Source organism: Hyla sarda, unplaced genomic scaffold (assembly GCF_029499605.1).
Source record: "Hyla sarda isolate aHylSar1 unplaced genomic scaffold, aHylSar1.hap1 scaffold_81, whole genome shotgun sequence".
NCBI classification, from domain to species: Eukaryota; Metazoa; Chordata; class Amphibia; order Anura; family Hylidae; genus Hyla; species Hyla sarda.
This window is the reverse complement of record NW_026610836.1, coordinates 377,322-399,075: the sequence shown is the minus strand read 5'-3', so window position 1 is coordinate 399,075 and position 21,754 is coordinate 377,322. Positions and strand designations below refer to the sequence as shown.

Sequence of the window (21,754 nt, the reverse complement as noted above, 5' to 3'; positions counted from 1 at the left end):
ACAGCCGGCACACCTCCTCCATACATCTCTATGGGAGAGGCGGGGAGGCAGCATTCGTGCCTCCCCGCATCCCCCATAGAACTGTATGAGGACGGGGAGGAGATGGGGCGTCACCGTCAACCTCTAGGTCGACGCTACGCGCCTTAGCGCTCACCATGAGCGCTTATGGCGGTGCCCCGTTAGGGAGATCGGGGGGGGTCCCAGTGGTCGGACCCCTGCGATCAAACGCTTATCCCCTATCCTGTGGATAGGGGATAAGTGTAATGCCGCTGCAGTTGTCCTTTTAAGTACCAATGTCCCATGACGTACCGGTACGACATGTGTCCTGAAGAGGTTAAGGGGTAATAAAAAAAAAAAAATCTTTTTACAAATATGAAAAAAAATCCACCCAATAAAACTTCAAATCGTTCTTTTTTTCCCAAATAAAAAAAACTCCCTAAATATAAAATATAGCTAAACTTACAAAAATCTAAATCTAATCGTAATGATCGTAATGACCACAGCATAGAGAAAACGTCTCAAATTTACTGCAGTAACCCCAGCAATAGGGGCAGAGGTTTTTTTTTTTTTTTTTTTATTTCACTAACATTTTGGGGGGGGGGGGTAAAATTCAGATGCCATAAAAAGTGTAATTTGACCTGCAAAGAAAAAAAACATGTCCTAGCAAACCTAGCAGCATGTAGAGGTCACACATGTGAAGGCACCAGGTATAGCACCCCCTATACTGCCACACCGCGACCTTTTACCTCACTGCACTCTACTATTCCACTGCTCCCAGCCATAGTAGAGATCATAATTGCCTTAAGTTGTGCGTGAAGTGACTGCTGATATAGCCTTCTATGTCTCTCCTTACTTAGAGCCCCGCCTTACTAAAACTAAACTCCAGCTTCAGACTTGGACTAACCTTCCTCTGACATTAGTAGGCAGAGTCAATATATTTAAGATGGTGTATTTGCCAAAATTTCTGTACCTCTTTCATGTCTTTCCACAAAACATTTCTTCAAGGAACTAGACGGGGGCCTGAGATCCTTCTATTGACAAGATAAAACTGCTAGTTTGTCCTTATTGCAGGCGAAAGTCTGACTAATGTCCTATACAGATTTCACTCTCCTTTTGCTACAATGCTCGGGTTTGGTCCCTGGTCTCAAGGCTGTTTCCCCCCCCCCCCCCCCCCTCACAGCAGTTTCCTCTAGGTCCCCTTTGTGGACGAGTGCTCGCAACTATAATCTTTACAGCATGCTGCATATTGGGGAATTATGGGGTTAAAGGGGTATTCCAGGATTTTTTTTCTTTCATTTGACTATGCTACAGGGGCTGTAAAGTTAGTGTAGTCCATAATATATTGTCTGTACCTGTGTGTGACGGTTTTCTCACAATTCTTCTGGGATTTTCACCCCAATATTTATTTATTTTAATCAGCATACAAAATGACAGTTGTCTCAGATTTTTCCCAGCTTGCAATGCGGCCGAGACCTAACCTCACTAGTCAGCTGATGACAGGGAGCCTGTCTGCTTCAATGGATGGAGGGATCGTTTGGTGGGAGAGAGATCAATCTGCAACTAATGCAACAAATGTAGGCACCCTGATTGAAAACCACAGGTCTTTTGAATGGATGCAGCTCATTTATGTTTCAATGGTTGGAGTGGCTGATGTGTGAGAGGGAGGAAAATGGAATTATGGGATTTGTAGGCAAAAGAATAAAACTCAAAAAGGAAATACCAGTTCACAAAAAGCTAGCCACAGTGTTATGCTAATCTCATGACATAGCCATTTATCCCCAAGACAAGCGCAGATCCTTCCTAAGCATGTCCATTACTGCCTGCCAGGTATGTACTAAAATCACATTGAGTTTTCCCGGGTGGAGCAGTTGTTGGGTACCACGGACCTTTCCAAGCCACCTACTCAGGCCTGTCTTCTTTTCAGTTGGAGGGACAGAGTCCGGTTGTCACCGCTTATACAAAATAGGTGACTGATGTCCCTACCCTTACCCCCGTCCTATGGAAGGAGGTGGAAAAAAAACCTATAACTCCACTTTAGTGAGTGCTAGAGTTCTCCTAATCCTATCTAAATTTCCTCCGCCTATATTATACTCCTAAGAGACTTAATGCAATTGCAATTTCTTCGCAAGAAGAAAGAAAATGTACTGGATATGGTGCTGGTCTGGCTGGAGTTCCCAGAGGGAAAATTCTGGAGGCTTGTATATTGGTAAAAGTATCAATGCATGTCAATCTGAGGAAGAGGGATTTTACCCTTGAAATGCGTTATTGTTCTGTACTCAGTTTCAATAAACCAAATTGATACTTTTACCAGAATTTTCCTCTGGGAAGTCCAGCCAGACCAGCGCCATATCCAGTACATTTTCTTTCTTCTTGCAAATTGTTTCCTCAGGATCCCGCCGCAGATACCAGTTCAAGTACTGATGGGCAGAAGGTCATCATCTAAAGCTTCCCTATCATAGCAGTGAAATGCATGAACTCAAGCTACTAATAAGGTGAGAGTCCATCTGCATCTGTTAGGCTGGGTTCCCATCACGTTTTCCCCCATACGGGAGCGCATATGGCAGGGGAGAGCTAAAAACTTGTGCTCCCGTATGTCTTTCTTTGCGCTTCTGTATGTAATTCATTTCAATGAGCCGACCGCAGTGAAACGGTCGGTCCGGTCGTCTCATTTTTGCCCCGTATGCGCTTTCCCCCCCCGCACCTAAAACCATGGTTTTAGGTCCGGTTGTAAAAGCGCATATGGGGCAAAAATGAGCCGACCTGACCGACCGCTTCACTGCGGTCGGCTCATTGAAATGAATTACATACGGAAGCGCATAGAAAGGCATACGGGAGCACAAGTTTTTAGCTCTCCCCTGCCGTATGCGCTCCCATATGGGGGAAAACGTATTGGGAACCCAGCCTTATCTGTGAATTGCCATTTGGACTCACACACACAGTTACACAAGGCGCTGCCCTCTATCTCTCTTTTTTTTTTATTTTTTTTTTACTCGTTTTCAATTCTCCGTGATCACTTGGAATTTCCATTTATCCTCGCTTCTTAACCCCTTAGGGACTCAGCCCATTTTCACCTTAACCCCTTAAGGACCCAGGACGTCAGGGGACGTCCTGACACCCTGGGCTTTAAGGACCCAGGACGTCCTGTGACGCCCTGGCGTATTCCGGTCCCTGCCGCGCGCCGGGCAGTGATCGGAACGGCATGTCTGCTGATATCCTTCAGCAAGCATGCCGTGCAAATGCCGCGGGGGGTCCCAGGACCCCCGCATGTCGGCGATCGCTGGAGATCGCTTGCAAAATCATACAAGCGATCTTCGGCGATTCCGGTCACTTGTGACCCGATGACCCAGAAATAAATGGTGATCGGCGGTGTACAATTCACCGCCAACCACCTGCCGTTGCTGGTACTGTCACCGCCCCAGCAACGCTGCTATTGGCTGGCGATCGTCCAGCTAATAGCAGAGCGGCAGAGGAGGGGTTCACGGCTCCTTCCTGCTGCTGAACCCGCTCTCTTCGTTCAGTCAGCGGGTGCAGTAGTGAGAAGAAGCCGTGGATCCCCCCTCAGAGCTCCGGAGCCCCCTCAGGAGCCTTAGAATAGGGACAGCGGTTTGCCGGGAAAGGTAGGAGTAAATCAGTTAAAAAAAAAAGTGAAATAAAAGTGAAATAAAAAGAAAGCACCCCCCCCTCTGACCGCCTAATAGGTCCCCAGGGTCCTATTAGGGTCTGTTCCCTGACCCCGGATCCTATTAGGGGTTCAGGGAGCTGCGTGCGCCATCCCCTTTTTTTTTTTTTGGCCGCAGCTTTTTTTAAAAAAAATTTTATAAAAAAAAAATCCCCCCCCTGACCCCCTAATAGGTCCCCCAGGGTCCTATTAGGGTCTGATCCCTTACCCCGGGTCCTATTAGGGGTTCAGGGAGCTGCGTTTGCCACCCCTATTTTTATATTTTTTTTGGGCCGCAGCTTTTTTTATTTTTATTTTCCTATTACTGTTAAACTTTCTGCACCAAGCACCACACAGTACATACTTCCCTGCCCCGGAATCCGGATTGACATGGCTGATCTGGACTTTTTAAAGTTTTTTTCAGTGACAGCCTGGTCAATCACATGGTGGAGCAAACAAATTTGTACGCCCAGCAGTTCATTGCCCACCACCCCGATTCCTTTTTGGCCAGGTCCAATGAATGGTGCGCCATTGATGCAGCGAAAATGAGGACATTTTGGGGCCTCACGCTGCATATGGGCCTGGACTAAAAACCAAGTGCTCGTCATTACTGGAGCGGGGACTTCCTATACCAGACCCCGCTTTACAGTATGGCGATGACACGGAAGCGGTACGAGGCGATTCGGAAATGCCTGCATTATGCAGATAATGAGGCATGTCCGCCCCGAAGTGATCCGGCCCATGACCAGCTTTACAAAGTGAGACCAGTCATCGATAACTTTGGGGCCAAATTTTTGGAGACCTACGTACCGCTCAGGGACCTCTCGGTAGATGAGTCTCTCATCAGTTTTAAGGGGAGACTCATCTTCCGCAAGTATATTCCCTCGAAGCGGGCGCGGTATGGCGTGAAGCTCTATAAACTCTGCGAGAGTACCTCCGGGTACACTCGCAAGTTTAGAGTGTATGAGGGACGGGATTCCCGTATTGAACCCCCAGATTGTTCCCCCACTATGGGTGTTAGCGGGAAAATCGTTTGGGACCTTATGCACCCGCCAGATCCACGTCCGCTTGTGGGACCGTGCGGAAAAACCAGAGAGGCCTCCCTCTAAATTTGGTCCTGATGCCTATCCCCAAGGGTGAGTCCCGTGCCCTGACCCATGATAACCTGTTGTTGGTCCGGTATAAGGATAAGAGGGATGTCCTTATACTCACCACTATTTATGGGAATGGCAGCACCCCTGTCCCTGTGCGAGGTACCGTGGGACCGGTCCTCAAGCCCGATTGTATTCTGGACTACAATCGGTATATGGGGGGGAGTTGATCTCTCAGATCAAGTCCTCAAGCCATATAATGCCATGCGGAAAACACGGGTATGGTACAAAAAAGTTGCGGTCTACTTGGTACAGGTTGCCATGTACAACGCTTTTGTACTGTCCCAGTAAGCTGGCAACACAGGGACATTCCTCCAGTACCAAGAAGAAGTCCTAAGGTTCCTGATCTTTGCTGACCGGGAAAGATCAGGCCGGACTTCCCAAGGGTCTGGAGTTATAGGCGCCAGGATTGTCCCAGGCCAACACTTTCCAGGTGAGGTCCCCCACAGTGGAAAGAAGGGACGATCCCAGAAAAAATGCAGAGTGTGTTACAGGAGGGGGATTCGGAAGGACACCAGGTATCAGTGTGACACTTGCCCAGATAATCCGGGCCTCTGCTTAGGCTGCTTCAGGGAGTATCACACTTCCATGGAGCACTACATTTTCCGTTTTCATTTGAATTTTCCATAATTTGACCAATGTACCAAGTCCAGAGTACATTCCAAAATATAACCACCATAAATCACTAAATTGCCCAAAAAAACTGAAAAAAAAAATACCTGATAAGACCTCTGGGGGTGTTTTTAAAAAAAATGGGTCATAGGTCACTGAGTCACTATCATCGGGGACTTTTTATGTTGCCTGAAATGCGCAGCGCTCTCTCTACACCTGAGCAGGTGCGCATTTGAGGCAACAGGTTAGGGACGGCCACACACATCACGTTCCCAGAATGATGACTCAGAGCATAGGGTTTGGGGCGGGCATATTTTTTTTTTTTTTAGTTTTGGCTATGCTCTGGGTCATCATTCTGGGAACATATTCTGTTTTATTATTTTATGATTTATAATTTTCTGCCCCACTGTACCCCATATTACGGGCCTCTGTACCCCACCTGTCTACCCCAGTTACGGCCTGTTGTCCCCCATAGTGTTCCCCTATTTTAGGGCTCAGTGCTCCCCCACCCATTAACGCTCCTTGAGGGGGGGGTCCCACATCCTGGCTGCTATGAAAAGCTCAAGGCCCCTGACTGACCTCCCACTCCAAGACCTGGTGTTCCCCCCCCCCGGAGCCAAAATCATCCAAAAATAACACATGTCCTTACTCCAAAGAAATGTATTTACACATTTTGGGGGGTCTTTTCTGCTATTAACCCTTGTAAAAATGTGAAATTTTGGGGAAAACCCACATTTTAGTGAAGAAATTATATATTTTTTTTACCTATGCAAAAGTCGTGAAACCCCTGTGGGGTATTAAGGCTTACTTCACCCCTTGTTACGTTCCTCAAGGGGTCTAGTTTCCAAAATGGTATGCCATATGGGGGCTTTTTTGCTGTCCTGTTACCATAGGACCATGTCCCCCCCATTTCAGCAAAGTTTGCAAATGTGACTCCTTCTCTTCTGAGCATTGTGGCGCTCCTGCAGTGCACTTGACGTCCACTTATGGGGTACCTCCATACTCAGAAGAGATGGGGTTACAAATTTGGGGGGGTATTTTCTGCTATTAACCCTTGCAAAAATGTGAAATTTGGGGGGGAAACACACTTTTTTTTTTTTTTTTTTTTTTACATATGCAAAAGTCGTGAAACCCCTGTGGGGTATTAAGGCTCACTTTATTCCTTGTTACGTTCCTCAAAGGGGTCTAGTTTCCAAAATGGTATGGCATGTGTTTTTTTTTATTTGTTTTTTTTGCTGTTCTGGCACCATAGGGGCTTCCTATATGCAACATGCCCCCCAAAAACCATTTCAGAAAAAACGTACTCTCCAAAATCCCCTTGTCGCTCCTTCGCTTCTGAGCCCTCTACTGCGCCCGCCGAACAATTAACATAGACATATGAGGTATGTGCTTACTCGAGAGAAATTGGGCTACAAATATAAGTAAAAGTTTTCTCCTTTTACCCCTTGTAAAAATTCAAAAATTGGGTTTACAAGAATATGCAAGTGTAAAATATGAAGATTGTGAATTTTCTCCTTCACTTTGCTGCTATACCTGTGAAACACCTAAAGGGTTAAAACACTGACTGAATGTCATTTTGAATACTTTGGGGGGTGTAGTTTTTATAATGGGGTCATTTGTGGGGTATTTCTAATATGAAGACCCTTCAAATCCACTTCAAACCTGAACTGGTCCCTGAAAAATAGTGAGTTTGAAAATTTTGTGAAAATTTTGAAAATTGCTGCTGAACTTTGAAGCCTCTGGTGTCTCCAAAAGTAAAAACTTTTCATCAAATTTTGTGATTTTTCACCAAGAAAGGGTGCAAGTTCCACCAAATTTTACCACTATGTTAAAGTAGAATTTGTCAAGAAAAAACAATCTCAGAATCAGAATGATAACTAAAAGCATCAGAGTTATTAATGTTTAACCCCTTAAGGACCAAGGACGTACCGGTACGTCCTTGGTCCTGCTCTTCTGATATAACGTGGGGTTACACAGTAACCCCGCGTCATATCACGGTGGGCCTGGCGTCATAGTGAAGCCGGGACCCGCCTCTAATAATTAACCCTTTAGCCGCGCGCTCAGAGCTGAGCCGCGCGTCTAAAAGTGAAAGTGAAAGTTCCCGGCTAGCTCAGTCGGGCTGTTCGGGATAGCCGCGGCTAATCGCGGCATCCCGAACAGCTGACAGGACAGCGGGAGGGCCCCTACCTGCCTCCTCGCTGTCCGATCGCCGAATGACTGCTCAGTGCCTGAGATCCAGGCATGAGCAGTCATGCGGCAGAATCGTTGATCACTGGTTTCTTATGAGAAACCAGTGATCAATGATGAAGATCAGTGTGTGCAGTGTTATAGCCCCCTATGGGATAACAATGATCAGTATAAGAGATCAGTGTGTGCAGTGTTATAGCCCCCTATGGGATAATAATGATCAGTATAAGAGATCAGTGTGTGCAGTGTTATAGGTCCCTATGGGATAATAATGATCAGTATAAGAGATCAGTGTGTGCAGTGTTATAGGTCCCTATATATAACACTGCAAAAAAAAAAGTGAATAAAGATCATTTAACTCCTCCCCTATTAAAAGTTTGAATCACCCCCCTTTTCCAATTAAAAAAAAACACAGTGTAAGTAAAAATAAACATATATGGTATAACCGCGTGCGGAAATGTCCGAATTATAAAAATATATCATTAATTAAACCGCTCGGTCAATGGCGTGCGCGCAAAAAAATTCCAAAGTCCAAAATAGTGCATTTTTGGTCTCTTTTTATATCGATCTATAAGTCCTATCAATGCAAAAATGGTACTGTTAAAAACTTCAGATCACGGCGCAAAAAATGATCCCTCATACCGCCCCATACACGGAAAAATAAAAAAGTTATAGGGGTCAGAAGATGACATTTTTAAACGTATACATTTTCCTGCATGTAGTTATGATTTTTTCCAGAAGTGCGACAAAATCACCTATATAAGTAGGGGATCATTCTAACCGTATGGACCTACAGAATAAAGAGAAGGTGTCATTGTTACCGAAATATGTACTGCGTAGAAACGGAAGCCCCCAAAAGTTACAAAACAGCGTTTTTTTTTTTTCAATTTTGTCTCACAATGATTTTTTTTCCCGTTTCACCGTAGATTTTTGGCCAAAATGACTGACGTCATTACAAAGTAGAATTGGTGGCGCAAAAAATAAGAATCATATGGATTTTTAGGTGCAAAATTGAAAGAGTTATGATTTTTTAAAGGCAAGGAGCAAAAAACGAAAATGCAAAAACGGAAAAACCCCCGGTCCTTAAGGGGTTAAAGTGACAGTGGTCAGATGTGCAAAAAAATGGCCGGGTCCTAAGGTGTAAAATTGCTGGGTCCTTAAGGGGTTAAAGGAGTATTCCAGGCCAAAACTTTTTTTTTTTTATATATCAACTGGCTCCAGAAAGTTAAACAGATTTGTAAATTACTTCTATTAAAAAATCTTAATCCTTCCAATAGTTATTAGCTTCCTAAGTTGAGTTGATGTTTTCTTTCATAACTGCTCTCTGATGACTCGCGTCCCGGGAGCTGTCCAGCTCCTATGGGGATATTCTCCCATCATGCACAGCTCCCGGGACGTGACATCATCATTGAGCAGTTAGACAGAAAACTTCAGAAGCTAATAACTATTGGAAGGATTAAGATTTTTTAATAGAAGTAATTTACAAATCTGTTTAACTTTCCGGAGCCAGTTGATATATAAAAAAAAGTTTTGCCTGGAATACCCCTTTAAGGTTTTTCAGTTTTTGCATCTTCGTTTTTTCCTCCTTACCTTTTGAAAATCATAACCCTTTCAATTTTCCACCTAAAAATCCATATGATGCTTATTTTTTGAACCACCAATTCTACTTTGCAGGGACATTAGTCATTTTACCCAAAAATCCACGGCGAAACGGAAGAAAAAATAATTGTACGACAAAATTGAAGAAAAAACGCCATTTTGTAACTTTTGGGGGCTTCCGTTTCTACGCAGTACATTTTTCGGTAAAAATGACACCTTCTCTTTATTCTGTAGGTCCATATGGGTAAAATGATCCCCTACTTATATAGGTTTGATATTGTCGCACTTCTGGAAAAAATCATAACTACATGCAGGAAAATTAATATGTTTAAAATTCTCATCTTCTGACCCCTATAACTTTTTTATTTTTCAGCGTACGGGGCGGATTGAGGGCTCATTTTTTACGCCGTGATCTGAAGTATCGGTTTCGGTACCATTTTTGTTTTGATCAGACTTTTTGATAGCTTTTTATAAATTTTTTAATGGTATAAAAAGTGACCAAAAATACGCTATTTTGGACTTAGGAATCTTTTTACGTGTACGCCATTGACCGTGCGGTTTAATTAATTATATATATTTATAGTTTGTTGTAGTGTCCGCACCAATCACAGTGTATGAAGAGGGGGGAGGAGAGCAGGAGCACGATGCTCTGCTCTGATCAGCACCATTTTACATCTGGTGCTGATCAGAGCGGAGCTCCGTCCTGTATATCCCTCCTCACAGTGCAAAAAGTGCCATCTGGGCAGGGACAGTTTTAGATGCGGTCTGCGCCAGTGGTTTTTGGGGGCGCAGACCTTTTTTTTTTTTTTTGTGTGGCCAGGCCCTCTTAGCCATAAAAGACCGTTAGCTAAAGCCCACCCGCCGCTGTTCAGTCCCGTAGTACTGATCAGCGTTTTTTTTTTTGGTGGTGCAGGCGTTTTTTCAGGTTATAGAGGCTTTTTTAATTAATTTTTTGCACCAATAGGCAGTCCGTGTCACCAGTAGCAGGCCTGTGCTGTGCAGGCCTGTGCTGTGTGGACGGACCGTACCTCTGTATGTGGCCTGCCCCACCGCTGTCACTGACTTATCACTGATCAGCGTTTTTTGGGGGGGTTCAAGCGGGTGCATTTTTTCGGGGTTAAGCGTTTTTTTTTTTTTTTTTTTCGGGTATTTTGTGTGGGAGTCTGTACGTGCCACCAGCCACTGTTCTGGGCTGAGTGGCCTGAACCCCCACTGACTTCTGCGCTCATTGCCGCCACTAAGCGCTAATCAGTGCGCACACCCTTGATTAGGTAAATGTTTTTTTTTTGGCGCTAGAAGTTTTTTTTTTTCCCCTTTTTTCTCTTTTTAGTTTATAATTTTTTCTGTTAGGGTATGTTTAGTTAGGTAAGGGCAAAAAGTATTGCACCACACCACACGCAGCACACACACCAACAAAGTTTCCCCCCACATATATACACTTCACCCCCCATTAGAGTAGGGAAATGGCCCACAGGGCATCTTCAGCGGGGGAGGCATATGCCATACTTGCCTCCGACACTGAAAGCGCCTCAGAGGACGAGGAAGACCCCAGCTTCCTTATTTCCTCGTGGTCCTCATCATCTAGTTCTGATGATGAGCCACCAAGGCAGAGGAGACACCGCCAAGCGAGGCCGCAAACCTCCTCTGCTCCTGACCCTATGCCCCATGCTGGTATGAGTCTCCCTGGCGCTCATACTAGTTAAGCCCCCCAGTCAAGTTCACTGGTGCCCCGTACCGGTGAACTTGTCTGGACTCAGCCAACGGAACACAAGCCTGTGATTCCTAAGTTTGTCGGCAACTCAGGAATCATATTTCAGGATTTTTTTCAGTGACGACTTTGTCAATCTGATGGTTGAGCAGACGAACCTGTACGCCCAAACATTTCGTCGCCACACACCCGGGCTCCTTTTTAGCTAGACCCGGTGGTTGGTTCCCAGTCAGTGCAGCGGAAATGAGGACCTTTTGGGGCCTCGGGCTGCATATGGGCCTAGTTAAAAAGCCAAAGGTCAGGCAATACTGGAGCAGGGACGTCCTCTACCAGACCCCGCTCTACAGTATGGCCATGACCCGTCCCCGGTTCTAGGCCATTCGGAAATGTTTGCATTATGCTGATAATGCGGCATATCCGCCCCCCCCCCCCCCCCCCCCCCCCCGTGAACTGATCCCGCATATAAAATCAGGCCGGTCATCAATCACTTCGGGGCCAAATTTTGGGAGGCCTATGTCCCTGGAAGGGACATCGCTATTGATGAGTCTCTCATCAGCTTTAAGGGGAGACTCAGCTTCCGGCAATACATCCCTACCAAGCGAGCGCGGTGTGGCGTGAAGATGTATAAACTTTGTGAGAGTACCTCAGGGTACACTTGCAAGTTTATGGTGTATGAGGGACGAGATTCCCGTATTGAACCCCCAGATTGTTCCCCCACTCTGGGTGTTAGTGGGAAAATCGTTTGGGGCCTTTTGCACCCATTGCTAGATAAAGGTTACCACCTTTACGTGGATAACTTTTATACTAGTATACCACTCTTCACATCCCTCACCGACAGATCCACGCTCGCTTGTGGCACAGTCCGGAAGAATCAAAGAGGCCTTCCTTCCGATCCCCTCCAAATTCCTATCCCCCGGGGTGAGTCCCGTGCCTTTTCATATGAAAACCTGTTGCTGGTCAGGTATAAGGATAAGAGGGATGTCCTTATGCTCACCACAATTAATGGGAACGGCAGCATCCCTGTCTCTGTGCGAGGTACTGTGGGATCGGTCCTCAAGCCCGATTGTATCCTGGACTACAATTGGTATATGGGGGGAGTTGATCTTTCTGATCAAATCATCAAACCATATAACGCCATGCGGAAAACACGGCCATGGTACAAAAAAGTTGCGGTCTACATGGTACAGGTTGCCATGTACAACTCTTTTGTACTGTCCCTGTACGCTGGCAACACAGGGACATACCTGGAATTCCAAGAGGTAGTTCTAAAGGCCCTCATCTTTGGTTACCACCAAGGAGCGGGTCAGAGCACCTCTGGAACTTCGGTTCCCCAGATTGTCCCTGGTCAACACTTTCCAAGGGAGGTCCCCCACATTGAAAAGAAGGGACGATCTCAGAAAAAAATGAGTATGTCGCAAGAGGGGGATTCGTAAGGACACCATCACTCAGTGTGACACTTGTCCCAATCATCCTGGCCGATGCATTAAGGATTGCTTCAGGGAGTATCACACTTCCATGGAGCGCTAAATTTGAATTCTTTTCCCTGATTTTAATTCCCCAGAATTCGACCAGTCCAAAATTTTTTAAAGCCAAACACCCCCCCCCCCAAAAAAAAAAAAAAATTACTATTTTCCAATACCCCTGACAATATATATTTTTTTTCTCCCTTTTTTCTCAGCATTGGTGGTTTGCAGTTGCCTCAAATGCGCAGCGCTCTCTCCCCACCTGAGAGGGGTACGCATTTGGGGTAACAGAATAGGGACGGCCATTCCCAGAATGATTATTAAGAGCATAGGGTTTGGGGCGGGCATAATTTTTACTTTCGGCTATACTCTGGGTCATCATTCTGGGAATATAACTGGCATATCAGTACTAAAATTGAACACCCGTCTGTTCCAAATCTCCACTTCACCCTATACACCTTCCCTAGGGGCTGTACTGTTTGTAGTAATCTCACATGTGGGTGTTCCTTTCTTGTATTTTCCTCTAAATGTATGTAACTGTTAGGTCCGTAAGAAACATCCGCCTCAAATGCGAAGAGTTCTCGCTGAGCTCTGTCGTATTTCCAGGCGACAATTCGGAGTCACATGTTAGTTGTTCCCAGAAAGATGAAGCAGAGCATAGGTTGAAAATTGCAATTTTCAAAAGCTACCCTTCATCCATTCCTGGAAAATAAATTTAGGAAACACCCGTGCGTTCAAAATGTCCTCTTTACCCCTATACCCATTCCTCAGGGTGGGTACTTTCTGTAATGGGGTCACATGTGGGTGTTTCATTTTTGTATTTTCCTCTGAATGTATGTAACCGTCAGCTACTGATATGCCATAGGCCACAAATTAAAAAAGACCTCTATGACTTCTGAGCCTTGTTGTGTACCCGCCCAGCACGTTACCCCATATGTGGATGTATTTCCATAGTCAGGAGAAAAAGCCCTCAAAAATTTGTAACCCAATTTCTCCCATTAACCCTTTTGAAAATGTTAGAAATTGGGTAACCCCAGCATTCTAGTGTAACAAAAATAAAAATTTTCAATTTATGGCACACTGTTCAATAAACCTGTGAGGTGTAAGTATTCACTGTACTCCTTGTTACCTTCCTAGAGGGGTGTAGTTTCAAAATTGTGGTCACTTGCCGGGGTTTTTTTTTTTTTTTTAGATTTTACATAAGAACCTCAACCATTGCAGTTCAAATCACCACTTTAGGCCTCAAATCTCATCGGTGTTGTCTCACTCCTAAGCCCTGTTTTGCACCCGCATAGTGCTTTTCTGCCTTATTTGGGGTATTTTCTTATTCTGGAGCAATTGGGCTACAAATTTTGTGGAGATTTTTTTCTCTTACTACTTATAAAACAAAAAATGTTTTGGTTAATACCAACAATTCAGTCTTAAAATCAAAATCATTCAGTCTTTAAAAAACATGTGAGGTGTAAATACTCACTATTACGTTCCTTGAGGGGTGTAGTTTCCAAAATGGTGTCACATGTGTGGGGTTACTGCTGTTCTTGCACAATGGGGGCTTTGTAAACGCACATGGCCCCAGACTTTAATTTCAACAAACTTTTCACCCCAAAAGCCCAATGGCGCTCCTTCTATTCTGAGCATTGCAGTGCGCCCGCAGAGCACTTTACATCCACATATGGGGTATTTTCTTTCTCAGGAGAAATTGCACTACAAATTTTGGGGGCCTTTTGCCCTATTACCCCATGTGAAACATTTGGGGTAACACTATCAATATAGTCCAAAAAATCTAATTTTTCACTTTTACGGCCCACTGTTCAAAAAAACTGTGAAGTGTAAGTACTCACTGTAACCCTTGTTATATTCCTGGAGGGGTCTAGTTTCGAAAATGTTGTCACATGTGGGGGGTTTCTGCTGTTCTGGCTCCATGGGAGGCTGCAGGTTGGCGTGACGTCACACCTGAATTCATACCGATGCCGGCCAGGCAATCGGTCCGAATTCATTCAGCCTGCGCTTCATTCAGCTGTCAATCAGACAGGCGGGAGCGAGCGCATTGGCTCCCTGGCCACTGGCCGGGAGGCCACTCCTCCCGCACATGTCGCCGCTGCTTCTGCCCCAGCAGCACGCCGCTTCTGCTGCAGGACTCTGTGGCATGTAAGTATGTTTAGGGCAGATATATCTTTAGGGGGATCGGGGTTTTAACACGGGGGTTGGGGGAGAGCGGGGTTCGGGGTTTTAACATGGGGGGGGGGGGGCGGGGTAGCGCGGCACTGCGCCCATGGCCCGACTTATTGTCTTCAACACAGGGTGCCTCCAGCTGTTTCACTACTACAACTCCCAGCATGCCCTGACAGCCAATAGATGTCAGGGCAAGCTGGGAGTTGTAGTGGTAAAATAGCTGGAGGCACCCTGTGTAGATGAACTAAGGGCGGAAGTGGGCCCCCCCAGCAGGCATCAGTGCCTGCTGGGGAAGTCTGCCTGGTAGTGAGCACACTACCAGACAGACAAAAAAGCATTTTTAATATAGTAAGAAAAAAAAATTAAAACAGGGAGGGGTTAGGGATAGATGGGCAATAGGCAGGGACAGAAAAAAAAATTGGTGGGAGCTACACTTTAACATATGGGGCATTTTCTTAATCGGAAGAAATTTGGCTTCAAATTTTGAGGTCCATTTTCTCCTATTACCCCTTTTGAAAAAGAAAAATTTGGGGTAACCATCATTTTAGTGTTAAAAATAAAATTTTCCATTTTCACGTCCAGCTTCAACACAAAGTTGTCAAATACCTGTGAGGTGTTAAGGCTCACTACACCCCTTGTTACATTCTTTGAGGGGTTTAGTTTCCAAAATAGTATGCCATGTGTTTTTTTTTTTTTTCTGTTCTGGCACCATGGGGGCTTCATAAATGCAACATGGCCCCCAAAAACCATGACAGCAAAATTTGCTTTAAAAAATTCCACAGTTGCTTTTTCCCTCTTGAGTCATGTTGTGAGCCCGCAGAGCACATTATGTCAACATATGAGGTTGACATACTCAAGACAAATTGGGCTACAAATTTTGGGGGGGGCTTTTTCTCCTAATACCACTTTTAAAAATGAAAAACATGGGGTTACAAGAACATGTTAGGGTAAAAAATGCAGATTTAGATTTTTCTCCTCCACTTTGCTGCTATCCTTGTGAAACACATAAAGGGTTAACAAACTTTCTGAATGTCCTTTTGAATACTTTGAGGGGTGAAGTTTCTATAATGGGGTCATTTATGGGGTATTTCTCACAGAAACGCCCCTCAAATCCACTTCAAACTTAACTGGTCCCTGAAAAATTCAGATTTTGACATTTTCGTGAAAATTGCTGCTATATTTTGAAGCCCTCTAATGTCTTCAAAAAGTAAAAACATGTAAACTTTATGATGTTAACATAAAGTAAACATATTGTATTTGTGAATCAATATATAATTTATTTGGAATATCCATTTTCCTTGCAAGCAGAGAGTGACATTCAGAAAGCTTTGAATTTAGAATAGCAAAGTGGGGGAGAAAAATCAAAATCAGCATTTTTTACACTAACATGTTCTTGTAGCCCAATTTTGTGGTATAAGGAGAAAAAGCCCCCCCAAAATTTGTAGCCTAATTTCTCTGGAGTATGGAAATACCTCATATGTTCACATAAAGTGTTCTGTGGGCTCACAACATGGCTCAAGAAAGAAAGAGCAACTGTGGGATTTTTGAAAACAAATTTTGCTGTCATGGTTTTTGGGGGCCATGTTGCATTTAGGAAGCCCCCAGGGTGCCAGAACAGCAAAAAAAAAAAAAAAAAACACTTGGCATACTATTTTGGAAACTATATCCCTCAGGAAAGTAACAATGGGTATAGTGAGCCTTAACACCTCACAGGTGTTTGACGAATTTGCATTGAATTTGGATGTGAAAATGGAAAATTTGATTTTTAACACTAAAATGATGGTGTTACCCCAAATGTTTTATTTTTCACAAGGAGTAATAGGTAGAAATTGGGCTTTAAATTTTGGGGTCCATTTTCTCCTATTAAGAAAATGCCCCATATGTGGTCATTAAGTGCTCTGCTGGCGCACTACAATGCTCGGAAGACGAGCAAAATTTGGCTTTTTGAAAGAGAATTTTGCTGAAATGGTTTTTGGGGGGCATGTTGCATTTAGCAAGTCCCCAGGGTGCCAGAACAGCAAAAAAAAAAAAAAAAAAACACATGGCACACTATTTGGGAAACTACACCCATCAAGGAACGTAACAAGGTGTTTGACGACTTTGGGTTGAAGTTGGATGTGAAAATGAAAAATTTGATTTATAACACTAAAATGATGGTCTAACCCCAAAATTTTGTTCTTTACAAGGGGTAATAGGAGAAAATGGACCCCACAATTTGAAGCCCATTTTGTCCTGATTAAGAAAACACCCCATATGTGGACGTTAAAGACTCTGCTGGTGCACTACAGGTCTCAGAACAGAAGGAGCGCCATTGGACTTTTGGAGAGAGAATTTTGCTGAAATTGAAGTCGGGGCCATGTGCATTTACAAACCTCCCATGGTGCCAGAACAGCAGAAACCCCCCACATGTGACACCATTTTGGAAACTACACCCCTCCAGGAATGTAACAAGGGTTACAGTGTGTAAAATTTTATGAGATGTGGTAAGGTATTTTTTTTTTTTATATATACAATATCATTGTAATCTGTGGATCAAGGTAATTGAGCAAGGGTATAGAAATCAAGATGGCTGAACTGACCTTTGGAAACAAGTTAAATATATAAGTTGAGCTAGCGGAATCCTATAGATAGAATAGCTAAGCTAACAAGTATTTTATGACCATAACTGTATACAATAACTATGTGCTTACATAAGCAAATCAAAATAGAATCTTTAGCTTGTAAGGAAGTGTTCAACATCCAATCAGAGTTTAGTCAGTGATATATAAGTTCAAGACTTCAAAGCTGAACTAATGAAGGAAGGAGGCGGGGCCAAGCCAGACCAAGCCAGCCTGAAGGAGGACACATGAGGACGTCTGGATGAAGAAGGAGGAGGCCATCTTAAATGGACATTTCAAGATGAATCCACCATGTTATATGAACTTATTAGGCCTAAGATGGTGAGATAAGATTATTCTGCCTCTATTATTTAAGGATCTCCTACATAGTGTTTATTTAGTCTAATATTGTTAATTTTACTTAGAGACAATATACCTATGTATGTAAACTGTAATTTTCATTCAATAGTCAATAAATAATATATTTTTTTTATATAAAAAGCCTGGATGATAATTCTCCACCATAGATAATTAATGTTTTCTTAATTTGACATTATACCTCACAGGTTTTTTGAACAGTGGGCCGTAAAAGTGAAAAATTTGATTTTGAACACAAATTATGGTGCCACTCCAAATTTTTCATTTTCACATGTAATAGTAGAAGATGGACCCCAAAATTTGAATCCCAATTTCTCCCGATTAAGAAAACGCCCCATATGTGGACGTTAAGTGCTCTGCTGGCGCACTACAGGTCTCAGGACAGAAGGAGCGCCATTGGACTTTTGGAGAGAGAATTTTGCTGGAATTGAAGTCGGGGCCATGTGCATTTACAAACCTCCCATGGAGCCAGAACAGCAGGAACCCCCCACATGTGACACCATTTTGGAAATTACATCCCTTCAGGAACGTAACAAGGGTTACATTGAGTACTTACACCTCACAGATTTTTTGAACAGTGGGCCGTAAAAGTAAAACAATTTATTTTTCGCACTATATTGATAGTATTACCCCAAATGTTTCATTTTCACTTGGGTTAATAGGGCAAAAGGCCCCCAAAAAAAGAAAATACCCCATATGTGGATGTAAAGTGCTCTGCTGGCACACTGCAATGCTCAGAATAGAAGGAACACCATTGGGCTTTTGGAGTGAAAAGTTTGTTGGAATTGGTCGTTGGTCATGTGCTTTTACATAGCCTCCATTGTGTAAGAACAGCAGTAGCCCCACACATGTGACACCATTTTAGAAACTACACCCCTCAAGGAATGTAACAAGGGTTATAGTGAGTACTTACACCTCACATGTTTTTTTGAACAGTGGGCCGTAAAAGTGAAAGAATTGATTTTTAACACTGAATTGTCGGTATTAACCAAAATTTTTGTTGTTTCACAAGTAGGAAGAGAAAAAAATCTCCACAAAATTTGCAGCCCAATTTCTCCACAATAAGGAAATACCCCATATAAGGCGGAAAAGCACTATGCATGTGCAAAACAGGGCTTAGGAGTGAGACAGCACAAATGAGATTTGAGGCCTAATGTGGGTCTTTGCACTGCAATGGTTGAGGTTCTGGCATAAACCACAATTTTGAAACTACACCGCTCAAGAAAGGTAATAAGGGGTACAGTGAGTACTTATACCTCACAGGTTTTTTCAACAGTGGGCCGTAAATTGAAAACTTTGATTTTTTTTTACACTAAAATGCTGGGATTACCCAATTTCTAACATTTTCACAAGGGGTAATGGGAGAAATTGGGTTAAAAATTTTGGAGGGCTTTTTCTCCTGACTATGGAAATACATCCACATATGGGGTAATGTGCTGGGCGGGTGCACAACAAGGCTCAGAAGTCATCGAGGTCTGTTTGTATTTGAGGCCTATGGCATATCAGTAGCTGACGGTTACATACATTCAGAGGAAAATTTGGAAGACAATGTACTCTGGTCTGGTACATTGGAGTCGAATTCTGGGGAATGAAAATCAGGTAAAAGGATTAAAATTTAGTGCTCCATGGAAGTGTGATACTCCCTGAAGCAATCCTTAATGCAGAGGCCCGGATGATCGTGACAAGTGTCGCGTTGAGTGGTGGTGTGATTTTTTTCTAGGATCGTCCCTTCTTTCCAATGTGGGGGACCTCACCTGGAAAGTGTTGGCTGGGGACAATCTGGGGAAACGAAGTTCCAGAGGTGCTCTGATCTGCTCTGTGGCGGTCACCAAAGATGATGGTCTTCAGAACTACCTCTTGGAACTGCAGGAATGTCCCTGTGTTGCCAGCGTGCTGGGACAGTACAAAAGTTATACATGGCAACCTGTACCATGTAGACTGCAACTTTTTTGTACCATGCCCGTGTTTTGCGCATGGCGTTATATGGCTTGAGGACTTGATGAGAAAGATCAACTCCCCCCATATACCGATTGTAGTTCAGAATACAATCGGGCTTGGGGACCAGTCCCTCGGTACTTCGCACAGAGACAGGGGTGCTGCCGTTCCCATGAATTGTGGACAGCATAAGGACATCCCTCTTGTCCTTATACCGGACCAGCAACAGGTTTTCATGGGAAAAGGCACGGGACTCACCCCGGGGGATAGGAGCGTGTAGGGGATGGGGCTGAAGGCCTCTTTGATTCTTCTGGACTGTCTCACAAGCGAGCGTGGATCTGGCGGCTAGGGATGTGAAGAGAGAGATACTAGTGTAAAAGTTATCCACGTAAAGATGATAACCCTTATCTAGCAATGGGTACAAAAGGCCCCGAACTATTTTCTCGCTAACACCCAGAGTGGGGAGGACATTCTGGGGGTTCAATACGAGAGACTCATCAATAGCAACCTCCCTTCCAGGGACATAGGCCTCACAAAATATGGCCCCCGAAGTGATTGATGACTGGCCTGATTTTATACAGGCGGTCATACGCGGGATCAGTTCGGGGGGGGGACATGCCGCATTATCAGCATAATACAAACATTTCCGAATGGCCTCAAACGGGGGACGGGTCATGGCCGTATTGTAGAGCGGGGTCTGGTAGAGGATGTCCCCACTCCAATACTGCCTGACCTTTGGTTTTTTAACTAGGCCCATATGCAGCACAAGGCCCCAAAAGGTCCTAATTTCGGCTGCACTGACTGGGAACCAGACACCAGGCCTATCTAAAAAGGAGCCCGGGTTTGCGGTGATGAACTGTTGGGCGTACAGGTTCGTCTGGTCAACCATCAGATTGACAAAAACGTCACTAAAAAAAAACTGAAATAGTCCATTTCAGTGAACCCGATGATGTCAATCTTGATTCCTGAGTCGCCAACAAACTTAGGAATCACGGGCTCGTGGTCCACTGGCTGAGTCCTGACAAGTTCACTGGTAACAGGCACCAGTAAACTTGGCTGGGGGCTTGATTAGTATGAGTGCCAGGGGGACTCATACTAGCATGGGGCACAGGTCAGGAGCAGAGGAGGTTTGCAGCCTCGCATGGCAGCGTCTTTGCCGCCTTGGTGTCTCATCATCAGAAGATGATAAGGAGGACGCGGAAGAAATAAGGAAGCTGGGGTCTTCCTCGTCCTCTGTGGTGCTTTCAGTGTCGGAGGCAAGTATGGCATACGCCTCCTCTGCTGAAGATGCCCTGTGGGCCATTTCCCTACTCTAATGGGGATGGGGGAGGGGTGTATGTGTATGGGGAAACTTTATTTGTGTATGTGCTGTGTGTGGTGTGGTGCGAGACTTCCTCCCTAACCTAACTCTAACCTAACTAAACCCGCCCTCACAGAAAATATATAAACTAAAAAGGAAAAAAAAAAACTAAAAAAAAAAAGACTTCTAGTGCAAAAAACCCTGCGCCCCCAAAAAAACATTTACCTAATCAGTGGTGTCCACACTGATTAGCGCTTGGTGGCGGCAGCGAGCACAGAAGTCAGTGGGGGTCCGGCCACTCAACCCAGAACAGTGGCTGGTGGCACGTACAGACCCCCACACAAAATACCCGAAAAATAAAATAAAAAAATGCTTAAATGGGCACTGTCAGATATAAAAACGTTTGATATGTGGTAAGACATGCAAAACCACTAGGTTTTGCAATTGCTTTCATTAAAACATTTTCAGTATACATACCAGCCTGGCTGTGTCCACTCGTCATCACCTACGTCATGGACCTCACCTTTTAAAAATCATAACCCTTTCAATTTTGCACCTAAAAATCCAAATGATTCTTATTTTTTGTACCACCAATTCTACTTTGCAGGGACATTAGTCATTTTACCCAAATATCGACAGCGAAATGGAAAAAAAAATCATTGTGCGACGAAATTGAAGAAAAAACGCCATTTTGTAACTTTTGGGGGCTTTCGTTTCTACGCAGTACATTTTTCAGTAAAAATGACACCTTATCATTATTCTGTAGGTCCATACGATTAAAATGATCCCCTACTTATATAGGTGATTTTGTCGGACTTCTGGAAAAAAATCATAACTACATGCACGGAAATTTATACGTTTAAAATTGTCATTTTCTGACCACTATAACTTTTTTTTATTTTTTTGCGTATGGGGCGGTATGAGGGCTCATTTTTTGCGCCGTGATCTGACATTTTTAACGGTACAATTTTTGTATTGATTGGACTTTTTAATT

The 21,754-nt window shown here is 44.0% G+C and overlaps 1 protein-coding gene across 1 annotated transcript in view; it reads left to right on the top strand.

The window, feature by feature from the left end:
* The first annotated feature begins 2,466 nt into the window (after positions 1 to 2,466).
* The window catches only part of LOC130347123 (RNA polymerase-associated protein LEO1-like), a 54,635-nt gene continuing 35,347 nt past the window's right edge, over positions 2,467 to 21,754 (top strand). Inside the window, exon 1 of the mRNA XM_056554609.1 lies at positions 2,467 to 2,492. Within this exon, the coding sequence (XP_056410584.1) occupies positions 2,467 to 2,492 (26 nt within the window). The remainder of the gene's footprint in view (positions 2,493 to 21,754) is intronic.